This window comes from Peromyscus maniculatus, chromosome 1 (genome assembly GCF_049852395.1).
Source record: "Peromyscus maniculatus bairdii isolate BWxNUB_F1_BW_parent chromosome 1, HU_Pman_BW_mat_3.1, whole genome shotgun sequence".
In the NCBI taxonomy this organism is placed as follows: Eukaryota; Metazoa; Chordata; class Mammalia; order Rodentia; family Cricetidae; genus Peromyscus; species Peromyscus maniculatus.
The window spans coordinates 149,747,028-149,770,069 of NC_134852.1; the positions used below are offsets into that span (position 1 = coordinate 149,747,028).

The window sequence follows — 23,042 nt, forward strand, 5'->3', positions numbered from 1 at the left end:
AAGCCGGAGGAGGTCTGAGGTGGCGGTCAGGCGTCCGCCGGGCGCCGCCACCTCCCACTCCTGGCTAGCCTACCCCCGCAGGCTGGGCTGCGCGCGCCTGGGAGCCCGGCTCTTGCTCTCGGGAGGCGGCTCTTCGTAACGTACACTAGGCGAGGCGCGTTGCGGCGTCTAGTCCGGGGAGACCTAAGAGACTGGTCCTAGAGCTCTGAATGGAGTTATCCTCCCCAACGCTAGTGCTGGCCACCCTTGCGCTCGGTGAGGTCCTCACTCCGGCGCGAGCCCTGTTGTCGCCCAGGAGGCGTCGAGCACACCTGGGTAGCCCAGTGCTAAGTCGCCCGTGTGGTCGGGGCGACACACAAGGCCGCTTTGCAAGAGTCCCACTGGTGTCGCTCAGCACCCCGAGTCTCCTCGGCCAGGCCTGACTCGCTTCAAACACACGCGCCCACAGACTTTCCCAAGTACTGAGTGGACATAGGAGTCGTGCGTGGGAGACGCTGCCAGGGTACGCTAGCACAGACTGCTAGGCAGGGGACCCCAGGGTGCATGGGGGAAGGGCAGGGCCCCAGGCTGCGCGCCGGGTTAAGGGAGTGGCCCCGGGACAGGATCAGGAAGGAGGTGGGGCCCGGGGTGGGACCCAGAGCAGCAGAGTGGGGGAAGGGCCTGGGCCCGGGGAGTGTCCCTGCCACCCCTCGGTTCCTGGCAGGGCCTCCTAGGGGGCATTCCTAGCCAGCGTGGCGGCAAGATTAACGAACCCTCCTCTCCGCCCGGCGGGGCCCCGCAATGCGTTGCCAGTCCAGCTCTGAGAGCCGGCTGTGGGGCGCACACTGCGGGCGGACCGCCCCACGCCCTCCGGTTCCCGGGAGCGCAGCCCGCGGCCGCGCGCCCCAGCCCAGCTCCGCGGTGGCGGCCGGCAGAGAGAGCTTTGTGACGTCAGGCGGCGTCACGCGGGGCTGACCCGGCGGCGGCGGCGGCGGCGGCGGCGGCGGTGGCGGGCGGGGGCGGCCTCCGGAGGCGGCGAGAGCATGGAGCCGCGGGCCGGCTGCCGGTTGCCGGTGCGGGTGGAACAGGTCGTCAACGGCGCGCTGGTGGTCACCGTGAGCTGTGGCGAGCGCAGCTTCGCCGGGATCCTGCTGGATTGCACGAAAAAGTGAGCGGGGCAGGGTCGCGGGCCCGGGACTCCTCGGAATCCCCCGGGACACTCCCCCGCCGATTCAAGGTTCCGATGCAGGCTCTTGGGCAGAGCAGCAAAGCCCGGCGCCCGCTTTCAGTTTTTCCCGGGCCGGGGTTTCAAGGCGCGCCAGCTGGCCGCCGGTCTGGGTGCGAAAGTGGCTCTCTCCCAAAGTCGCGGTGACTTTCGGGGCAGGAGAGCATGCGGCCCCGCAGAGGGGCTGCGGGAGCCGGCCGGGACTCATGGGAAGCATTGCCTGAAACTCCCGCACATCTGCCATAATTAACGCACTTTTCTTTGTTCAGAAGCACTGTTGATTCGACTGTTTGCAGAATTGTGATTCGTTTAAGGGGGTCAGTTACGCGGTGGCCTCACCTGTCACAAAAGGGAGAAGCCCTATCTCTATCGTGGGTCCCGAGGCTTGTAGGAGTGACTGGTGGGGACCAACTGCGACGACTGCGGGGTGTAGAAACACTGATGTGGGCGAGGTGCCTCGCGGGGGAGTGGAAGATACAAGTTACGGGGCCAATGCCTCTACTGGAGGGGCGCATTGGGCTCAGCTCCTGAGACCACCTGTGCACCCCTTGCAGGGGTTTCTGCGGCGCAGAGCAGCCACCTGAACCCGGAGTCACATGGCAGTGCGCTGTCACTGCCGGATAAATGATTAGGCATTAATCAGGCTGTGACTCTTCGGCTCCAGCCGGGCTTTATTCTGGAACCGGGAACAGAGAAAGGCTCTGCTTTCAAAGACTCAACTTTTTCCCTTCCTAAAACCCAGATCTTCCTGGGTTCCCAGCACAGAGCCGAGCCCTTCCTCCTCTGACAGTTACCCTGCTGACATTATGTCTTCATTAGATGTGCCAGAAGCCATTTATGCACAAGTCATGTGACTTAACATATGGCCTCCCGTGTGACTGGTGCCCCTCTCTTGTTGGTTAGCACAGGGTGATGTGGTGACTTTCGGGGGCTGCCGAATAGCCACCTGAGCGCCTCCAGTGAAGGCCCTCCCCCACCCTGCTGATGGCTGCCCTGTCCTCCCTAGGCAGGTCTGGCTCAGTCCTCAGCCTGCAGGGCTGCACCCCTGCTCTACCTGTGCAGCCTGCTCTGGCCTCTCTCCCTAGAGAGTGTCTGCAGCAGAGGACTTGCATTTCTCCAGCTCTTCAGGCTCCAGTGCTCAGAATAAGATAGGCCGAGGTAGTTCTAGCTTGTGGCTGAGACTGTCTATAGAGATAGTGGGAGAGCCTGAGGCCCATGGCTAACCTGGCTTACAGATCCATGCACCCTAATGAAAAGAAGCTGCTGGGATCTTGAGAATGGGAACTGGCAGCACAAGATGCGTGGGTGTCCGTGCCCCACAGACTACCATAACCAAAGCCCCTCGGAGCCTGGAGCGCAGCCTCCCTCAGTGGTCACAGCTCTTCTCTGCAGCTGGCTTTGGTTGCGGCTGTGACTTTGCAGAGAATCTGAAGATAAAGCTGCCTTTCCCTGCCCCTCCAGCCTTGCAAGGTTTGGCCTTGAAACTATCCCTCCATCTTCCCCACCCCTAATCTTTCCTTCAGGCCACCCCCGGTTTCTGTTTCCAGTGTTCTAGCCATAGTATTATAAGTTTCAAAGCTAATATTTACAGCCCTGCTTGCCAGGCAGGACCCAGCACAGCTTAGGAATGGTCTGGGTGTTAATTGGAAGCAAGGTCTGCTTTTAGCCTACAGGGTCCACACGCTGACCTACCCTCCCAGGTACCAGTTTCTCCTCAGGGTCCAGTACCAGTCTTTGCTTCTATGGAGGCCCAGTCCTTGGATGTGGGCCAGGGAAGAGCTCCCAAATCCTATTTCCTCCCACCTCAGGGGAGCATCTGGGTCTCAAAGCAGCAAGCAGGTCAGCATTCCTGGGGTACTGGTAGCGTTTATAGCCATCAGAGCTCCCATAGTTTGGATATAGACCTGGTGGCCCGATTGTCCTTTATGGTTCCTGATCACTGTGTGTCCCCCTTGCTAGATTGGAAGTATCACCTGGATGGCCCCATTCACATAGGCTCCTGGGTGGAAGGGGCTGAGACTGGATCCAGCCACCACCTCACCGGTGTTCATCATGGAGTTATTGAAAGATGTTTTCTCTTTTGATCCCTTTCCCTGTCTGCAGATGGTTGGGGAGCTCTGAGAGGTCTTGCCTGCAAACCACCTGGCACAGTGCCAAGTACCACCCCCCACTTATATCCTGAACCTGCTGCCTGGCAATAGAGCAGCCTGAAGCAAGTTCTCTGCTGCTCTGGGTACCTGTGCATTCCTTTACATTCACTGAGCAGCTACACTGTGCCAGGGAGTGGGGTGAGCCTCTGCCAAGCTGCCTCTGTGATCCCTACTTACAAATTTGAGGATCCCTTCCAAGGTGTGCTGACCCAAATCCTTCATGAAGGGGTGGGGTCGACACTGTTCTGCAGGCCGTGTAGAGGTATGTCTCTTATTGAGCATCTCGGGAGGTAACCCTGGCTGAAGGGTAGCCTGCAGACAGCAAAGGCTCACCGACTCAGGACTTCTACTCTTTTTTTTTTTTGGTTTTTCAAGACAGGGTTTCTCTGTGTAGCTTTGCACCTTTCCTGGAACTCGCTTTGGAGACCAGGCTGGCCTTGAACTCACAGAGATCTGACTGCCTCTGCCTCCCGAGTGCTGGGATTAAAGGCGTGTGCCACCACCGCCCGGCGAGCTGTTGATTCTTAAACATCACCACACAACCCCTGAGCCCATCTGCTGGGATGGTCAACGTGGTATCCTCTGTGACCAAGACCACAGCCACTGCCTGTCACCAGGCTAAAGAGCATTACATTCTGTCCTGGAATATACCATCCAGGATGGAGGCTCAGCTGCTGATGGCTATTCACGAGAGTATGTAGTAGGCACAGAGGTCACAATAGCACTGAGACATCCTCTCTGCCCTCAAGAAACTGGAGGGTCCCAGGTGCCTTGTGCATCACAGCTGGTGTGCTGGGGGCTTGGTTGGCATGCTGTAATTGGGGGCTGTATCATCGAGATGTAGGTTGGCTGAGTGGGCAAGGAAGACATGGGGGTGGGATGGGCCTGGTCTGAGCCTTAGGGCTTACGGACGGACAGTATTGGTGCTAATAAGTCTTTGATGCTAGTACATGCAGGATGCAGGATCCTCACCTATTTTCCCTTGGAAATCTGGGCTCAGTGCCCAAAGACGTGGGGCAGGTCCAGCTGTATGCTCTGGAGGAGGGGCTCCTCTGGTGTCCAGGCTGTGACTTATCCTGAGAACCTCCTCACCTTGACTCCCAGAGCAGAAGTGGGCCCTGGAGGCCTCTGGGTACTTTGCAGTCGTGAGCAGTCCATTCTGTTTTCCGCAAGACCTTCCTGCTCGTGGCCCCTATCCAGCTCTAGCCCTATTGCTTCCTGGCTGTTTGCTGGGCAGCAGAAAGACCACAGGGACTTTCTAAACGGAGCCCTGGTGAACAGCCCGAGGTGGGGCCTTGGGTGTTTGGACTTGGGCCTTCCTGGGGCTGCAGGCTCCTGGCAACAGAGCTATGGAGAGAGGTTTCCGCAGGCTCCCGCCCAGCTTTGCACATCCGCATGCCTCTGATCCAGGAGCCTGTTGACTCAACCCTCAGGCAGTGGCAGGATGGCCTCTGCCACCACAGGCTCAGGGAGGAAGGCCCCAGAAAGACGGAGCGGGGGGGAGGGGTTGCCACTTGGGTGCCAGCAGCCCCACGAGTCCTGGGTCTGCCTGCGGATCTGGGAAGCCGGATGGAGGCAGCTGCAAGCAGGGGCAGCCCAGAGCTCTGGCAGGCAGCCAGAATTGTATTCTTACTGTCCATGGGCTGGCCTTAGCCAGGCTACTCTGGGTGAATGGCTGAGACATACCCGCAGGTGAGTCCCCAGGGACATGATTTGGTCACTGGTGCCTTGCTGGGGACTTTGGGCCAGGCCATATGCCCCCAGGACTGTGTGTCCTCATCAGAACACCGTACAGGAAGAGGCTCGGTGTTCCTGGGAGCCCCGTTCCCTGTCCTCTTTGTTAGTAACTGCTTTTGCTTTTGGATATGACCCCCTCTTATAACCCGGGCTTCTCAATCCTGCTCAGTTTCCCCATCTTTTCCCGAAATCAGAGGTTCTTTGCTCTGCCTCTGAGTTCCTCAAGATGCTATGCTTCTAGGAGATACTGGCTCCTACCCTGGTGAATCATTCCCTAATCTCCAGGCGCCTCTCCTACATACCTACCCAAAGTTAGCCATCCCCAAAGCTGCACCCATTCATTCAGCAGGCCCTCTTAGTCCATTGTGAACCCTGACAGGTTCCTCTCGCTGCCAAAGCCCGTAGCACTTCCTGTGGGCCTCTGTCCTTGAGACTGGTCAGCTTGGGCCACAGCCTGGCCTTGCCGGGGTTGCCAAGCCTTGGGAGCCACAGGCTGTAGCACACACTCCTCCCACACACACCCCCCCACCCCCACCCCCACCCCCCGCTCCCATGGGGCCCAGGCCAGGCCACAGTTTGTCCATTTGTTTTCCCCTGTGCCATGGCCATCTCCATGCTTGGAGGTAGCGGATCCCAACATCCCAGGACTGGGCAGCGGGGATATGTTTGCAGGTCCCTTCACCTCATTGTCTTATCTGTGAAGAGGGACTGTCACTGCTGGTCATTCCGTGGAACTGCTAAAGGGTTAAAGGAGCTTAAGTCAGAGCCACGGTCCCAAGTTCTGCTGCCTAGATGCCGGAAGCACTAAAGCGGAGCCCTGGAGCGCCATGGCCTCCCAAAGTTTAGCAGTTGGCCTCAGCAACTTTCATGGCTCCTAGGGGAAGTCATCAGCCAGCCTGCCTTGACCTAGGGTGAGCTGTTCTGATGTTTACCCACCAGGCAGGCCTTGGGTGTGGCCGGAGCAGGGGCAGGGCAGTAGCTCTAGGAAAGAAGAGTGGCCGCCTGCTGCTGGGCCCATGTCATTTCTGAGGAGAATCTGGCCCCTGGACTCCGAGAAAGGACCAGCTCCAGCCCGTGGTGATGCTTGACGGCCCTGGCCCAGGTCAGGACCTGGGTTTGCAACCAAGACACTGGGTGGCTGTCGTCAGCATACAGAGTCTGACTAGGCCTCTGGGACAAGCAGACCCCCTGGAGTGCCCTCTGCCCTCTGCAGCACCTGTCAGGTGGTCAGCACGAGGAGGAGGGGAGGGATGGACAGATAAGAGGAAGGGCTAGAGGGAATCCCCACTTCATGCACTAGGTGACCGGAAGTGGGCAGGGAGGTGGACTTTGGATAGTAACTCTCCATCCCTGGTCCCTTGTCTACTCTGCCTCCCAAACCAGCCGCTTGCCCTTCCTGCAATCTTATGGCCTTCTCTAGCCCTTAGTCGCCTAGGCAGGGTACCTTGTTCCCAGTTCCCGGGATGACCTTCTTGACCTCCACTCCCTTCCCCAGGACCTGGATGTGTGTTACTCTCACAGGAATGCTACACTCCCTGGGGCGGGTATTCCAGCTTCCCCTTTCTTCCAACATCCTCATTAGAGCCACTGTGCTGTTTTCTGAGGGCGGGGTCTAGAGGTGACAGGTTGGCTGATGAGCCTTTTCTAGGGGCCCTGGAAGTAGAGGCCAGTTGTGAAGCTTTGGGAAGCAATAGGGCCCAAAGGCTGTGCTTTGGTGCCTCTGGCCTCTAGGTAGCAGAAGCTGTGGCTGTGACTCTGGTTCCGGCCAGGTGTGGCTCCCGCTCTGCATGTGCAGATGTGTACAAGGCAGCTGGGACCAGGGTGCTCCACAACACATTCTTTTGTTGTTGTTTTTGTTTTTTTTTTCGAGACAGGGTTTCTCTGTGTAGCTCTGCACCTTTCCTGGAACTCACTCTGTAGACCAGGCTGGCCTCGAACTCACAGAGATCCGCCTGCCTCTGACTCCCGAGTACTGGGAATAAAGGCGTGCGCCACCACCGCCCAGCATCCATGACACATTCTTAGGGTCAGCAGGCTTGTGTGTGGGGTCCCCAGCAAGTCGAGTCCCTAGTTCTCTTAAAGGAAACGACAACTGAGGCGCATGAACAGAGAGGCCTGGGTTCTGTGGCTACTGGCCACGGGGCAGGTGGACTCCCTCTCAGGCCACGCCCTGTCTTGGGATGCAGATGTTCTTCTCAGGTTTCTAGAAGCATGTCAGCCTTCAAACCCCATGTCACAGGACATACAGGGCCTGGGCACCTGTTTAATGTCAACCTGTCTCTGTTTAATGTTAATCTACCGCTCTGGATCTAGATACAGACGGCCTCCCAGGCCTAGAGCTTGTGAGGTGACAGGTGGCGGGCATAGCTGGAATTCTCGCCGTTCTCACTCTGATTTTGTTCCTTTCTACCAGGTCCGGCCTTTTTGGCCTGTCTCCGTCGACCCTGCTGCCTCTGGCTGACAACCCCTCTGTCATCAGCTGTCATGGCCAGGTGCCTAAGGAGGGGACTGGAGAAGGGATGCAGCCGGGAACAGGGCCTCTGCCTCCTCCCCACAAAGACCAGCCCCCAGAGAAGGACCAGCCTCCCCAGACGGCTGGGCCGGAGCCGCCTCCACCTCTCATTCCACCTCTGCCTGCTGGGAACCTGCCTCCCTTTCCACCCTACTTTGAGGGTGCCCCTTTCCCCCACCCCCTGTGGCTGAGGAACACCTACCAGCAGTGGGTGCCGCAGCCCCCACCCAGGACCATCAAGCGGACCCGGCGGCGACTGTCCCGCAACCGGGACCCTGGCAGACTCATTCTGAGCACGATCCGCCTGCGGCCACGCCAAGTACTGTGTGAGAAATGCAAGAGTACTGTGAGTCCTCAGGAGGCCAGTCCCGGCCCCCTGACCACCCCCAGACCCCGCCGGAGGCTAGGCAGTGGCCCTGACAGTGAGCACCGCAAGCCGGAGGAACCAGAGGACAGTGACTCCATAGCTGCGGCCACCTCGAGGAGGAGCAAGAGAGAGAAGCGGGAAGAGGACAGGGTTCCTGGAGAACGTGTTCCACGGAGCCCAGTCATCAAGATCTCCTACAGCACACCACAGGGCAAGGGTGAGGTGGTCAAGATCCCATCCAGAGTGCACGGCTCTGTGGAGCCCTTCTGTCCCCAGCGGTCTCTACAGAACGGCAGCCAGGACTCAGAGGTAGCGAGGGATGTGGAGCCCAAGGGTGGTGGTGACCGACCACCCAGCGGGCATTCTATTCCCAAGCTGAAGCTGACTCGTCCATTGCCTCCCATCTCAGACCTGCCGCCTCCCAAAATCCGCTTGAAGCCCCACCGGCTGAGGGATGGGGAGCATGAGCCTCTGTACAGGGCTGAGCTGGTTGAGGAGCTGAATGGATGCCCCCGAGGCCCCCTGGCCAGCTCTCCTGCTCTCTTTGCTGATGGCTCTACCCATGGGCTGGAGGATTTGTCTTCTGGAAGTTCTGGTGAGGACGATGACCTCAAGAGGTTTCCTCAAGGTAAACATGGACGCGGTAGCTTGGCTTTCCTTGTCGACTGCCCGGGGAGGAGAGCAGATTGTACCAGCGAATCTGTGTGCAGCACCGACAGCCTGGATGAACTGAAATCATCTGGTTCAGAAGTGACATCTCCAGACACAGGAGACCTGTCATCTGGTGACAGCGCCTCTGTGCCTTCCTCTTCTGCTGACACTCGCCAGACAGTCCCTCCCCTCACGGTCAGGCTGCACACGCAGAGCGTCTCACAGTGTGTGACTGAAGATGGAAGGACGGTGGCTGTAGGGGACGTTGTGTGGGGTAAGATTCATGGTTTTCCTTGGTGGCCCGCGCGTGTCCTTGACATCAGCCTTGGCCAGAAGGAGGATGGAGAGCCCTCTTGGCAAGAAGCGAAAGTCTCATGGTTTGGGTCTCCAACTACATCATTCTTGTCTATTTCAAAACTGTCCCCTTTCTCTGAGTTTTTCAAGCTGAGATTTAACCGTAAGAAGAAGGGGATGTATCGGAGAGCCATAACTGAGGCTGCTAACGCCACACAACACGTGGCCCCAGAAATAAGGGAGCTCTTGACCCAGTTTGAAATGTAACTTTGGTTCCTCCGGGAGCAGGTGAGTGTTGTGTCCACTGGGTACCTGCTGTTCCCAAAGCAGTGATCCTGAGCTGGTGTCAGCAGCCAGCCCCCAGGGAGCCAGACTTTGTCCTGTTGCTCAGCAGGGGCTGTCCTAAACACTAGTGCCCTCACTGATGTTGTCCCGGAGCCCACACAGCCCAACAGAGATGCTTTAAAGGTTCTGATTATCGGGTGTGTGTTTGTGATTGTGAGTTTTGCAGCCGGTTAATCAAAAGGAAGCCCTCCCTATGAGTCTTCTGCTGGAATTTTTGAGAAAGGGATGCAGTTTGCCTGACTCTGACTGGGGTAAAGGGCGAGCAGAAGGATAAAGGGCGGGCCATCATCTTCTGTCACTCTGAGGAAACTTCTTTTACTCTCTTTCCTAGTGGCCTTCACCATCTTCACTAGTAGCCTTAAAGCTCCTGCTTATGAGGGTGCATGCCATGCTGGCCAGGCATCTGGGGGGCAGGGAAGTGGGGGGCACGGTAAGGAGAGCACCTTACCCTCCAGTGGAGCTGGCCTCAGCTCCTCAAGCAGGCCGTTCCCCCTCAGCACACCCCTCCCTCCTCCGTTGCAAATGTGGTGGTCCCCTCATGGTTCTGAATGCCATGTGGCCAGGTGCACCCAGTTCTGATGCCCTGGTGCTCTGTACAGCGTCTTGGTCTCTCATGGAAGAACTCTGTAGTTTAGTAGTCAATCCTTAGATGGACTACAGGGTCTGGGGCATTGCACCATGCGTGGTAAGGGAGTGTCATCATTCAGGCTTGTGGGGGATCACGGGGTGTGATCACATGGAGAAGGAAGGCTCTGGTGGATCCGTAGTCACCATGTGGGGTGTCTGGAAACATGAGGGATACAACCTGCCTGCACTTACACAACCTGCCTGCACTTCTCGCTGGGCATACTCATATCTGATAGCCACTTCCAGCTGTGACCGCCCTGGTGATGACTCTGGGAGGTCTGGCCTAGGGCTCTCTTCCTGGCTCCAGGCAGCCTCTTTGTTTTTCTTAATCCTTGGCTTAATGTGACCTCAGAGTACAGAGAGATGGAGGTCAGTCAGGTCAGATGATTATACTCAGAGGACCGGAGCAGTGCATCTCCCTCCAGCCAGACCCCTGACTTGGTCTTAGTTCCTTCAGTGACTGATCTGCCCAGACCCTCTTGCTCACGCTACCATTTTGGCATCATGCTTTCTTGGATGATAGCCTTTCGTCAGTCTTTCAGGTTTAGCGGGGCCAGCTGATGTCTGGTTCAGGAAGAGGGGTCTGGGATACCCCTCAAGCCTGTTCACTGCTCTGCCAGTTAAACTGGAGGTGCCAGAAGATGAAGCAGTACGGGGGGTCAGGCTTTGGGGCCAGCTCTCAGCCTGCTCTGGAACTACCTTCTCCACTGCTTCCTGGTTATGCATAATGTCTCTTTCTCTACACAGCCAAGCTAGTTTCTCTCCAGTTTGGGGACCTTTGTGTAGAATGAGGCAGGTAGAAACAGGCATTGGTGGCTGTGGCAACAGCCTCCGAATCTCTCTCCTCTCTCTCTCTCTCTCTCTCTCTCTCTCTCTCTCTCTCTCTCTCTCTCTCTCTCTCTCTCTCTCTCGATAGGGTTTCTCAGTGTAAGGAACTCACTCTGTAGACCAGGCTGGCCTTGAACTCACAGAACAGAGATCCACCTGCCTCTGCTGGGATTAAAGGTGTGCACCACCACACCTGGCACCTCTGCATATCTTAAGGCAGAACACCCATCAGGCTAATCAGAGAGGTCAGCTGACTTGCCCTGAGTCCCGGTGCTGTATCCTGGCCCTGGTAGAACCTCAGCTGCAGCCACACCCAGTCCTGGCACACCCTCCACCTGGCTGTGCCTTGCTGGGCCCCTCCTCACGCTCTTCCCTGCCTTGGCCCTCTGTTCAGCAGCTGGTCATGGCACTGGCTTGACCAGAGGCAGTATGGATGAAGGCTGAGAGCCCCTGTCATGTGCCGCAATTATGTGGCATAAACCCAGGTCCTGGTGAGAGATGGATGGAGTCTAGCCTGACTTTCAATTCCCATCATAGCAGCTGTGTAGACCCAGGTGGTGGCTGGGCCCCTACCCAAAGGGACCCCTGGGCTCTGGAAGCCCAGCCAGGCCTTAGCTGCACTTTGGAGAATGCAGCCTTGTAGGTTCTGGGCGGCCCTGCTTATCCGGAAGCAGAGGAAAAAAATCTCACCCAACTGGTTTGCCTGGCCCCCGGGTCCTGGGCTGTGCCTGGACCAGCATGCACCCAGCAGCCCTTTGCTTTCCTGGGAGTGTGGAGCGCTGGGTCTCTATAGCAGCAAAGTGCTCAATGGTGCTTGTCTGGCTGGTGTTTTGATTCTGTAAGGACTTTATAAACATGGAGAGGAGGTTCCTGCCAGGCAGGTCAAGTGCTCATCAGTGATCCGAGCTGGTGTTTGCAGCTAGAACCTCCTGCTGTATGAATTGGGGTCCCCTGGTGGACAAATGTGCCTTGCACTGTCCCTAGTGCTATTAGAGTTAAGCCCTTCCAGCTGGCACAGGCGGGGAACCTGGGGACCTGGCCCTCCCTAAGCAGAAGCTGTTGAAATGCTGATGGGGATCCGGGGAAGAGAGTAATTGCTGGCCTGGGCATTTGAAAGTGGGAAGCTGCCTAGGGATAGAGCTCAGGTAGAAGGAGAGGCCTGCTGGAGAAGGCCAGGTACCTGAAGACAGCTGTGATGGGCCAGCAGTTCTTCAGGATTTTGGGGTGTCTGTGGCACTCTCACGTGTGCTGGGAGCCATCACAGGAAGCACAGCCACATGTTCCCTTCCAAAGGCACTGAGCTCAGTATTCCCACCCAAGAGACCCTGTACTCACCTTGATGGATGGCTGAAGGACCAGCTAAGGGAACTTGGTGTGGACACCCTGCACACTGGACCTAGATGGGGTGGGGTGGGAAGGGCCCCTATCAAGGACTTTTCTGGGACATGGTGTCATTGGTCAGACTCAATGAGTCCTTCAAGTAAGTTCTGATCCAGATGTATAGGCTCGGCTGCCCTCGCTCCATACGTGCGCAGAGATTCCAGTTTCCTTGTGTACCATGGGGTGACAATGGTACCATTTTGTGGATGAGTGAGGGGTATACAACATTATGGGCTTAGGAATGAACTTGTAGGCAGATTTGGAGGTGATGCCATACCTTCTCCAGCTACACTGGGGTTGTTTACTCAGGGGCTCTGGTGTGAGTTTAGTGGTTGGGACAGGAAGCTCTTGGGGATTCTTTTGTGGAAGTAAAGCCTCTACCCCTGGTTGGACAGGGCAGGTTTCTGCTACCACCCATGATGCTGCCTGGAGCCTTGTAGAAGCTGGCCACCCAGCTTTGTCCTCCATATGAGTGGGTGCTCCCCAAATGGAGAACTTGACTTTACCTACCTCCCAGACCAGCAAAGATTGAAAAGGGCTGGTTTGAGTCCACATTATTACTATTATTATTATTATTTTGGTTCTTCGAGACAGGGTTTCTCTGTGTAGCTCTTTTGGAGCCTGTCCTGGAACTTGCTCTGTAGCCCAGGCTGGCCTTGAACTCACAGAGATCGGCCTGCTTTTGCCTCCGGAGTGCTGGGATTAAAGGTGTGCGCCACCACCACCCAGCTTGAGTCCACATTCTTGAGGCTGTGATACTCCCTCTCCAGCCCCTGGTCCTGTCTTCCTCCTTCCTCTAGCTAGTGTGCCTGTCACCCACCCTGCAGATACTCAATTGGATATGGGCTAGCAGGGTGGGTAGAATCCTGGAGATAATCTGTGAGTCACAGTTCCCAAATTAATGTGTCCTAATCACACAGGCATGCTCCAGGAAGGAAGGGACAAGGGCTTTGAAGCAGATCATACGGTCAGAACCCAGACCTACACTGTTATCTGGGAGGGCTTCCTGGAGAAAGTGACTTGAGATCTAAATCAGCTGTAGGGGATTGTGGGAGGTAGTTCCAGGGCAGACCCTGTTCCAGGTGCTGCAGACTCTGGCCTGGCCCTGGAAACAATGGCGCCTGAACTACAGGACTCAGAGCAGTGAGCAGGTCCAGTCATCGGTGCTGAAACAAGCTGGAGAGAGTGGGCAACGTATGGTGTTAAATCCTCAGACAAGAGGGTGCTGCCTCTCTCTGCCCCACAATACTGACTTCAAAGTGACCCTGGTGGGCTAATGGTGGCAGAGTGCCCAAGGCCTGGCTTAAAGTGTCTCTGGTGGAAAGCTCAGAACCCTGGTACCCCAGGCTGAAGGTGAGGGGCATTCAATATGACATGGGTGGAGACAGTTCTGTGGGAGACAGAGTAGGAAAGGGGACCTTGCTATGGGTGGCAAGGCTCTATTCAGGACCTCAGTGAGGAGGGATATTGTGGGGGATGATAAGAGAGTGGCACCATAGAAGCAGGAAGAGGGTCCAGGAGAGTGGGCTGACTATCCCCGAGGACAGGACGCCATATAGGATCAGGAGGACTCAGGGCTGACAGTAATGGGATGGGGCCTTGCTCACCCTGTACCGCAGCACTCTTAAGAGGTACAGCATGTCTGCCCAGGTAGCCTGGGAGCTATATCAGTTGATGGTGCCTCTTTTCTGTTTTCTGGAGTGCTCAGGCGATCTGCGGACAGAGGCACAGAGTTGGCAGGTAGCCAGCACAGTGCTTGGCTGCTGCGTGGACTGGAAGTTATGTCACTTCCCTACAAGGAAGATGGGGTGCCATCCCAGGACCTAGCCCCTAGGACAGTGGAGACATCACAGGCCCCAGACATGGGAGCATCCAGGCCTCAACCTTGGGTGGCTGGACTGCCGGGCTGAAAGCTTTCCCGGGGAGTACAGCACACCCGTGCCCTGGATGGCCCCCTTTGCTGGCCGTCATCCTCCCGAGAGTCAGTTTGTCCTGTGGCCATGGTAACAGACTGCCGCAAAGGAGGGCCTACAAACCCCCCCATGTCCTTTAGCATCAGAGGTCTGAAATCAAGGGTTGAGCTCAAGTGGGCCCCTCTGAAAGCTGGGGAGGGTAGCCAACTCTCCAGCTCCTGGTGGCTTCCGGTGCTTCTGGCTGTGGCCATGTCCCTCGAGTTTGCCTCCGTAATCCTGGAGCTCCCTCCTCTTCCTCAGCATGGTATCGTAAGCTGCCCTTCTGACAAGGACCCATAATGACTTCGGGGGCCCACCCGCAGAGTTCAGTATAATCATCTTAGGAACACCTAATTGGGTTATATCTGCAGAAGTGTGCGGTAGAAGCTGACGTGAGCAGGTTACGGACATGAGGGTCTAGGTCTGCGGGGTACTATCCACCTCTCACTCATCCCTGTGGGTCAGCATTCCCAGCTTCTCGGTCGTCGGAATACCTGCACACACTGTCTGTGCCCAGCCTCTCACGGAGCAGAGAGAAGGCTGAGCTTCAGGGATAGACTGGCCCTGCGCCCACGGAGGCAGCAAGGGCCACTGCCTCTGTGCCCCACCGCACCCGCCTGATTGGACAGTAGCGCCTGCAAAGGGCCATTATGGTGCGGAGCTCCAGGGGGTCTGTGCTGTGAGGGAAGGAACTGTTGTTCCAGAAAGATCCGTCTGTGAAGGCGTTTGAGACAGCCAGTTCAGGGAACATCGTGGCCCCTCTCGCCTTCCTGCTTCTTGACATTTATTTCTCCTGGGAAAGCAGATATTATCAGGATCCAGTCTATTGCAGGTGCTAACGCACTGTGCCTGCTGGGGAGAGAGGAGGACATGCCCCCCAGACCCCAAGGGCACTGTGCACCACCCCAACCCCGCAGTGTCTCCCCCATCCAGTCTTTGAACAGCATCCCTTAGTGGAACGCACCAAACCAGCTCTTTCTTCTAGCACTTCTGCCCCCCACAACACACACCCCCCCCATGGCTTGTCAGCTGACTTCTGCGTTGCTTTCAGGGAATTCAGGTCCTCTGGGAAGGTTGTAATTATTTTGTTCCAGAAGGAAACTAAGGCCTATAATTCCAGGCCTTCTACAGGGGCTCAGGCCTTCCCACCCACTGGCTCCCAGTGGCCTGTCCCTGCCACTGCCACTGGGTATCATGTGGGAGCCTGCAGGCAGGCAGGCAGGACAGCTGGGGGCAGGTAAGTGGGAATAGCAGGTGTTAGAGTGTCTGGGGCATCATGGGCCCTGTCCAGAGTCTCTGAATGTTCCTACCTGTCTGAACCTTTTGGGCCAGGTACTGCCTGTTTTCTGTCGAGAGGCCGTGGTCTCCACACCCATCTCTATATGTTGGTCCCTGCCCCCACCTGCTTTGGGCTTAGTCTCGTAGACCCCCTCCTTGGACTGCCCATCAAGAAGTCACTCCCTTTGGTCAGTCAAAGTGCGGACTTGAGGCGGTCACATAACCTGCTATCCAGAGAGAATATTTCCAGTCCCCACCACTCATGGTGGCCTCGAGGCTCACCTAGTCACTGGTGAGCTGACTGTGTCATCCTTACCCAACCACGTGTGTTCTCCTTCCTCGGGCACAGTGGCAATCCTGCAAGGCCAGGCTGAACAATGGGTAGCTCCCTGACAGACTGACAGGGCAGATGTCCAGTGACTCAGGAGCAGCGTCCTAAGCCAGCATTCCCTAACGGTGGGCATAGCGCTTGTCAACATGCCCCACTGCTTCCGGCCAGCAGGAGTTCCTCTGCTGCTGAGATTGCCCACCCGAAGTCACCCAGTCCATCAGCCCCAGGCCTTCAGTGACCACGGCATCTGGTAGCAGCCCTGCTTCCTGCCCCACCCAACATCTCACTCTAGCACTCTACATTTTCTGGCCAGGCCTGAGGCGCTCACACTTCCTGAGAGCCCAGGCCTGGGCCCGGGCTGCTCAATGCTCCCGGCTTGCTCTTACTCCTGAACTGTTTACTGGCTTCTGGTGTTAACACTGGGGTGTTACTTTTTTTCTTTTTTTTCTCATAGCAAAGCTTTGACTCCTAGTGGTATTATAATAATGCAGTTACTAATTTTATATATCCAAAATTGAATTGCTTTTAGTAATGCACGTTATACATATCTTTTACTGCATTACAATACAGCATGGTAGTTTTAGGATATAAGACCACTAATGTCATCCACCAGGAGGCCTGGCCACCAAGGTTGTCCAAGTGATAGATAACACAGCCGTCTAGGACCTCCACATTCCTGTGATTCAAAGGCCTTGAGGACAATTCCTTTCTGAGTCAAGTTGTGACACAAACATAGCAATACAGGTTTATTTCATTTGCATTCATTATTGTATTTTTAAAATCTAGCCGTGTCTTGTCACGCTGTGAGCATTTCTGCTTGGCATCCCTCATGGTCCCTCCTGACCCCCTCAGAGTCAGCACCCTAGTCTGGGAGGCTTGTCTCTACGATCTTTACATAGCAAGCTCATGAACACTATCCCCTGAGGGCTGAGCAGTGGCAAACAGCAACTACTTTTGGGTTGTTCCTGTCCTTTCTTTGGGGAGCTGAAGGGTGAGCCCCCTAGGTTTCTTAGCTATGGAGAAAGCTGGGTTTGGGTAGAGAGGTGCCCCAAGCTGCAGGGTGGGATGGGCTGGGGTGGGATGAGTCTGATGTTCTGTAGGTTTCTGGGGTGGCTTGGTGTTCTCGCGTGTCAGCAACCCAGAGCCGCGAGGCTTGCTCTGCCATGCTGGTCACAATGCTGGTAAGGGGCCAGCTCCCTGGGAGTGGGAGGGAAAGGCTTCTTTGAAGGCCACAGTTGTAGGACAAAGAGAGGCTCGAGGCCAGGAGCCGGCTCCTCTCAAAGCTTGTCCTTTTCCCCCAAGGAAGGTTTCTACTGCGGGATGTTTTAAGGACATTTCCAAAGGTCAGGCTATGGTGATGGGAGAAACTTAGTTTTAACTGTCTCCCAGGGCTGAGGTTTTTTGTTGCTGTTGCTGTTTTTCAGTAAAGCATGGCCTCGGTATGAGCCCCTTTCAGACCTTAAAGCACTCATTAGAAGTGGCAGAAGTGGTTTTTAGTCGTGCTAACACACCCCCCCAAACACACACACACACACACACACACACACACACACACACACACACACACACACACACTATACCTGTTACATCTGCACAGACCCTAGACCTTACAGGCATGCCAAGGCCATTCAGAGATCTGGGACTCCCTACCCACAGTGGCTGTCTCTCCTCACGTGTGTTCCAGCCTGGATGTAGGTCAGCCTGTGGGGCCAGGGTAGGTCAGAATGCTGAGCACCAAGAGAGCTGTGTGGTATATTTATGGGCCGCCTTTACTTTGCTTCTAGGGTGATGGGGGAGGCTCCTCACCCCAGGACCTGTTTGCATGTGGCTCTCTGACTAACATAATGCATCTTGATGAACTGAGGTCCTCGGATTCTCAAGAGCCTCCAGGGGCCCAGAGAACCAGGTTGCTGAGGGGCTGCAATTGTTCAGTGTGTCCATGTGTACACACAAACATGCACGTATATGTACACGAGCAGAGGATCCTTGTATGCCTTCCACTATGGGACCACAGGTAGTTGCCACACCCATCTGGGTGCTGTGACTCCAAACTCTGGTCCTCAAATTTGCACAGCCAGTCTCTCCAGGCCCTGGTTTCTAGATTCTCCCAGGTTGGGCATTCCCTATAGTCTTTTTCCCGGGGAAGATGGGGATTTTGTGTTCTGGGCATTCTTCTCCATCAACATGTTCAGAACCCTGGCTTGCTGAATGACAGTCGGGGTTTGTGTGCGTAAACGGAACCCATCACTGCAGATCATACAGGATTCTACTCTCCGAACTTTGCTGTGGCCCTACTTCCTGTCTGATTTGCTTTGTAGTCCTGTTGCCTGCCTATCTATTTGCAGCTCTGAAGAGAAGTCTTTCAGTGCTTCAGACATATTAGGTATCCATTTTAGCTTAAGACTGCTGAGTTGACACATTTCTCCAAAACACCTCAGCTAAGCCCAATGCTTACAGATATCTGTGCTCACTGGGTAGTGGCCGTGGTCAGGTCTGGAGCTGCAGAATGGTTGTATCTGTAAGCCAGACACCCGGGGCTGGTGCCACACCCCCCTCCATCTACACACACACACACACACACACACACATCACCATCATCATTATCATCATCATCATCTGTGTTCAGGTCTGCCCTCCCTCACCCTGGGGGGCAGAGGACATGTCCTGGTGAATGGGGGGCTCAGGATTGATTCCCTGTGCAGTGAGCTCATTGCTAGAACGGCAGACATCCCCCCCACAGTGTCCCAGTGTTTGGCCCTCCTACTGGACTTGGCTGATCCTGTGGTCAAAGCCTCCCACTAAGATCCTCTGCTTTCCTCAGGCATGGTTAAGTCCCGGGCACCACAGGTTACAAGAACAAGAGAGGTATGGTGAGGGCTGGCGGGGGAGCTGAGCGGCCTTTAGGGACTCTGCAGAGCCATAGCGCCCAAGGCTGAGAAGACGCTGATGCAAACGTGGAAGTGCCTGAACCCTCTAGGGTCCTGTTCCCTACACCTGACCCTCGGTAACATCTGCCTTTTCTGCTTCTCTCAAGGTCACCGACACTGAGGGTGGAGCTGCTGTCCTGGAACTTCTCTCCGAGGGGCCCCTGTGCCTCTGGCTGGCTGTGTGCAGAAACATGCTGGGCACAGTGGTTAGCCTGACTCCGGGTCCCCAGAGGAGCAGGTGTGCATGGGGAGGAGCCAGGCTCAGGGCACCTGGCTCCTCTCGGCTGAATGTATCTGTTCCCTTTGATTCAGGCTTCGGCATTCCCAGCTGAGAAGTGTCCTGGAGCTTGGTGACATGTTTGCTGCTTTGTGTGTGAGCAGCTGCCAGGCGTGGGCACCCTCAAACAGAAGCAGCGCCTTCTGCCCAGCCTGTGAGACTTCTGAGTGGGTACAGGGCACCCTCCTGGGCCTGGCCTCGGCTATTCAGCTAGAGCCGCTCCGCAGGCTTGAGGAAACCAAATCTCACGTCTGAGGTTCTTCTCCAGCCCTGGGGTGTAGGGTCTCTGGGCTCTTGAGCCAGGAATCTAGTTGCGGCTCCTCCACATTCCTCTCAAAGCATGGGCCCCCGGGCTCCCAGCCCTGGCCGGCAAGGCCGCCCAGATCTGAGATGCTGCTATGTCACCTACGTGAGGGGGAGAGAAAGGGGGAGGGCAGAACTGAAAACAGGCCTCAGGTTAGGACATACCAGCTCTGCCCTGTGAGGCCACATTCCTTTCTCCTCTGTCACTTTCCAGACCAAAAAGAAAACAGAAAGAAAAGAAAACTGTCTCTGCCCCTTTGTTTAAGCACGAAGAGGAATAAACAGGAGTCTGGGTTGAGAGGCTCTTGCCTGAATAGCCTCCAAAGGGCACCTGCCTGACCTGTGAGAGAGGGTACCGCCCTCTGATGGGGTGAAGGAGGGCCTCGGCCACCCCTGTCAAGGTGGTGGTGTGCCTGTTGTATTGCTCACTCACAGTCACCTGACGGGATGCAAATTTGAAGCGAGCGCCACTCTTTGCTCCGAGTGGCGGCTTCAGTCTCCTGCCTCAGGCGGAGCTCCCTCCTGGTTCAATGGTCCACCCTGAGTCCCTCAGGCAGAGGCTTGGGCCTGGAATGGTTTGGCTCTTTCCTCCTGCGGAGCCTTCTGGGGCGCCCCCTTTTCACACTTTGCTCAATTCGAGTTAAAGGATGCCCTGAGAGTGCAGTGGTGGCTTTTCCTGTTCCTGATTTTAATGGAAAATATTCTGAGTGTTGAGGGTGCCATGGCCCTCAGGAGGAACCTGTGGGCAGGATGGGAGCGCTGGCTGCCTTCAAGGCCTTCTCCAGACACAGGAAGAAGAAGGGGCTTGATGCAGACCCATTACCGACTAGCCCAGGGGCTGCTCTAACTGTGTCCTGAGGTTCTGGATCTGCTCTTTGGAGTCGGGAGAATGCTTTCCCACCTTTTTGTAGCAGCAAAGCCTTCTCCACATTCAAGGCCCCCAGGAAGAAGTGATACCAGAGACTTGCCCCCAAGACCATATATATATACACCATCTCTCTATTTTCAGGGTCTCTCCCCGCCATCCTGGAGGCCCTTGTGTCAGGAGGGATATGTCTTGGTGAATGGGAGATTCTGGGGTTCCCTGTGCAGCCAGCTCATGGCTAGAGCAACAGCTCTTCCCCCAGAACCCCAGTGTCTGGCCCCAAGAACCGTTGAAAATGCAGAGGTAGAAGTGGGGAATCTGTATGAGAGGGGGCTTTGGAGGAATGAGAGCAGCCAGCCTTTCCTCTGTGCCCCCCACCCCCACCCCGTTCTGAGGCTGGAAGAGCCACCTACAGCTGTTTCCTGGCCATGGCTTCCCCACATCTGTCCTACAACCTAGGAAGAGTGAGTTTTAGCCTCTGGCCAGCCAGGGGCCCTGCGGTCACATGCTATACTATGTCCTTAGTTGATAGACTTCCTCTCAGGGGTTCCCCAGGAAAAGCTGAGCTGGGGGAATTCGTGCCTCCAGCTGTCTTGAGCCAAGTGGACCCTGCCATGTGGGGCCTGGGACAGGGGTTTGTCTCTTCCAGAGACCTGCGCTGCTGGGCAGGAGGGTGGGGAAATATGTGAAGCGAACAGAACCAAGTAGACCGTGTCTGTACTTTGTCTATGGAGTGCATTCTACCTACCTCTTCAAGAGCATTAGTCCAGAGCTGGTGAAGTAGTCAGGGGCAGAAGGATCTACAGGGAGGTGTAGGCCAGCCAGGGCTACATAACCCTGTCTCAGAAAAACAACAAAAAACAGACCAGGAAAGGCCACTGGCAACTGTCCCAGGCTCTACTGAAGACTGAAGAAAAAAACCCAGCATGATGCGTGAGTGCTATACCCGGGCTACCCCAACAGCTACCCCAACTCAGAGGGGGCTGGCCCTGCCCTCTGCCCGTAGCTGTCTATAGCACCCACATTCTTGAACCACAGGTTCTGGCTGGGGGCTGGTGGAGCCTGAGGAGGGAAGACCGATTTCCTCAACAAAGTGGAAGAGTCTGTTCCAGGCATCCCCTCTTAGCCCAGTACTGTTCTAGGGGCCCAGTGTGTCTGCTGAGGGAGCTGAGGCCCAGGGGCACCTGCCACTGGGCAGCTCTCAGCCATGCACACCCTTTACTAGGCCAGAGCTTCTGACAGGATTTAGGCCAGGACTGGTGTCTGTGAAAACGAGGTCTACATCAGAGCAGAGTGAGCACAACTCTCAGAGCTCAGTTCTGGGCGTCAGAGGATGGGATCAGATGTTGTCCTTCCCACGTGTTCCGAGGGCTCGGCAAGCTGCCCTGCCTGGTGGGTCTCAGAGCATGACTGCTCTGTCGGCCTTGGGCATCTTATCCTAGAGAACTGAGAGACTGCAATGAAAAGTAGTTCTCCAGGTGTGTGGGTGCCTCTAGAATACTTATCCTGTGTAGTGGTCAAGGAGCCTGTCCCTGGCCTAGTCATCACCTGACTAGGGGATGTCCTAGTCAGGGTTACTCTTGCCACGATGAAACACCATGACCAAAAGCAAGTCAGAGGAAAGGGTTTATTTGGCTTACACTTCCACATCGTAGTCCATCATTGATGGAAGTCAGGTCAGGAACCTGGAGGAAAGAACTGATTCAGAGACCATGGAAAGGGACTGCTTACTGGCTTGCTCCCTCCGGCTTGCCCAGCTCTTTTTTTCTTTTTCTTTTTTTTTAAATTAAAAGAATTTTTATTGTATTTTTATTATTTAAATTTTTGTTTGTTTTCGAGACAGGTTTTCCCTGTGTAGCTTTGCGCCTTTCCTGGAACTTACTTGGTAGTCCAGGCTGGCCTCGAACTCACAGAGATCTGTCTGGCTCTGCCTCCCAAGTGCTGGGATTAAAGGTGTGTGCCAACACCGCCCCGCCTAAAATAAATTTTAACTTTAAATATGTTTGATCATATTCTTCCCCTCCCTAGAACAACAGCCCCCCCAAATCAAGAAAATGATCTCCCCCCCCCACACACACACACAAACAAACAAAACCAAACCTGTGGCATTTATGTCAACTACTCTTGAACATGAGGCCTGCCCTGGAGTGGTTTGGATACCCCATATCACTCCACTGGAGAAAATTGATTTCCCCTCTCCCAGCAGGTCTAAATGACAGTTCAGTTGTTAACCTTTACCCTAGTGGCTAGGATTTCATTCATTCCTTTTTAAAAATATAGCAATAAAATATAAGATTTAAAAAAAAAAAAACTATCACGTCAAAGTTGGACAAGACAAACCAACAGAAGGAAAAGAGCCCAAGAGAAGGCACAAGAGAGAGAGATTCTCATTCACACACTCAGGAATCCTACAAAAACACTCAAGTGGAAGCCATATGAGCACATGGCGCTTCAGTCTCTCTGAGTTCCTATGAGCTTTGCTTATGTTGATTTAGAGGGCTCTGATTTCTTGGAGTCCTCTGTCACCTCTGACTCTTACACTCTTTCTGCCTCCTCTTCTGAGGAGCTCCCTGAGGTCTAAGGAGAGGGGTTTTATTCAGCCTGCTTTCTTATAGCACCGGGGACCACCAGCCCAGGAATGGCACTACTCACAATGGAACTCCCACGGCCATCACTGAGAAGATGTCCTACAGGTTTGCCTACACCCCAGTTTATGGATAGTTTTCTCAATTGAGACTCCCTCCTCTCCAATGACTCTACCTTGTGTCACATTGACTTAAAACTAGCCAATACAGGTGGAAAGCACTACCTTTTTGGATACCTGAACACTCAACACCCTAGGGCACTGGGGAGTCCTGTCACTGAAACAAAAGGAACTCTTGCATGACTGACATTTCCCGACTTCAGGACCATGAAAGTCCCTTCCAGGTCCCTTGGTAGCACTTCTTAGAGAAGCCAGTGAGGTTCGCAGTACTCACACTGATGGCTGGGTCAGTCCCTAGAACCCTGATGCA

The 23,042-nt window shown here is 55.4% G+C and overlaps 1 protein-coding gene across 7 annotated transcripts; it reads left to right on the top strand.

Moving 5' to 3' along the window:
- The first annotated feature begins 1 nt into the window (after position 1).
- Pwwp2b (PWWP domain containing 2B) lies at positions 2-19,406 on the top strand. Of its 7 annotated transcripts, none has more exons than XR_013045861.1 (4): positions 877-1,147; positions 7,505-9,203; positions 18,691-18,821; positions 18,896-19,406. XR_013045861.1 is itself a non-coding variant. In XM_042285479.2 (3 exons), the coding sequence occupies exon 2, from the start codon at positions 7,611-7,613 to the stop codon at positions 9,180-9,182; it is 1,572 nt and encodes a 523-aa protein (XP_042141413.2). In that variant the 5' UTR covers positions 2-502; positions 7,505-7,610; the 3' UTR covers positions 9,183-9,203; positions 18,691-19,406. The 7 variants fall into 7 exon arrangements, 5 of the variants coding, with proteins under 5 accessions (XP_042141413.2, XP_076410799.1, XP_006987643.2 ...); XR_006076273.2 differs by having other exon boundaries at positions 7,505-8,895; XM_042285479.2 differs by lacking the exon at positions 877-1,147 and adding an exon at positions 2-502 and having other exon boundaries at positions 18,691-19,406.
- The last annotated feature ends 3,636 nt before the right edge of the window (positions 19,407-23,042 follow it).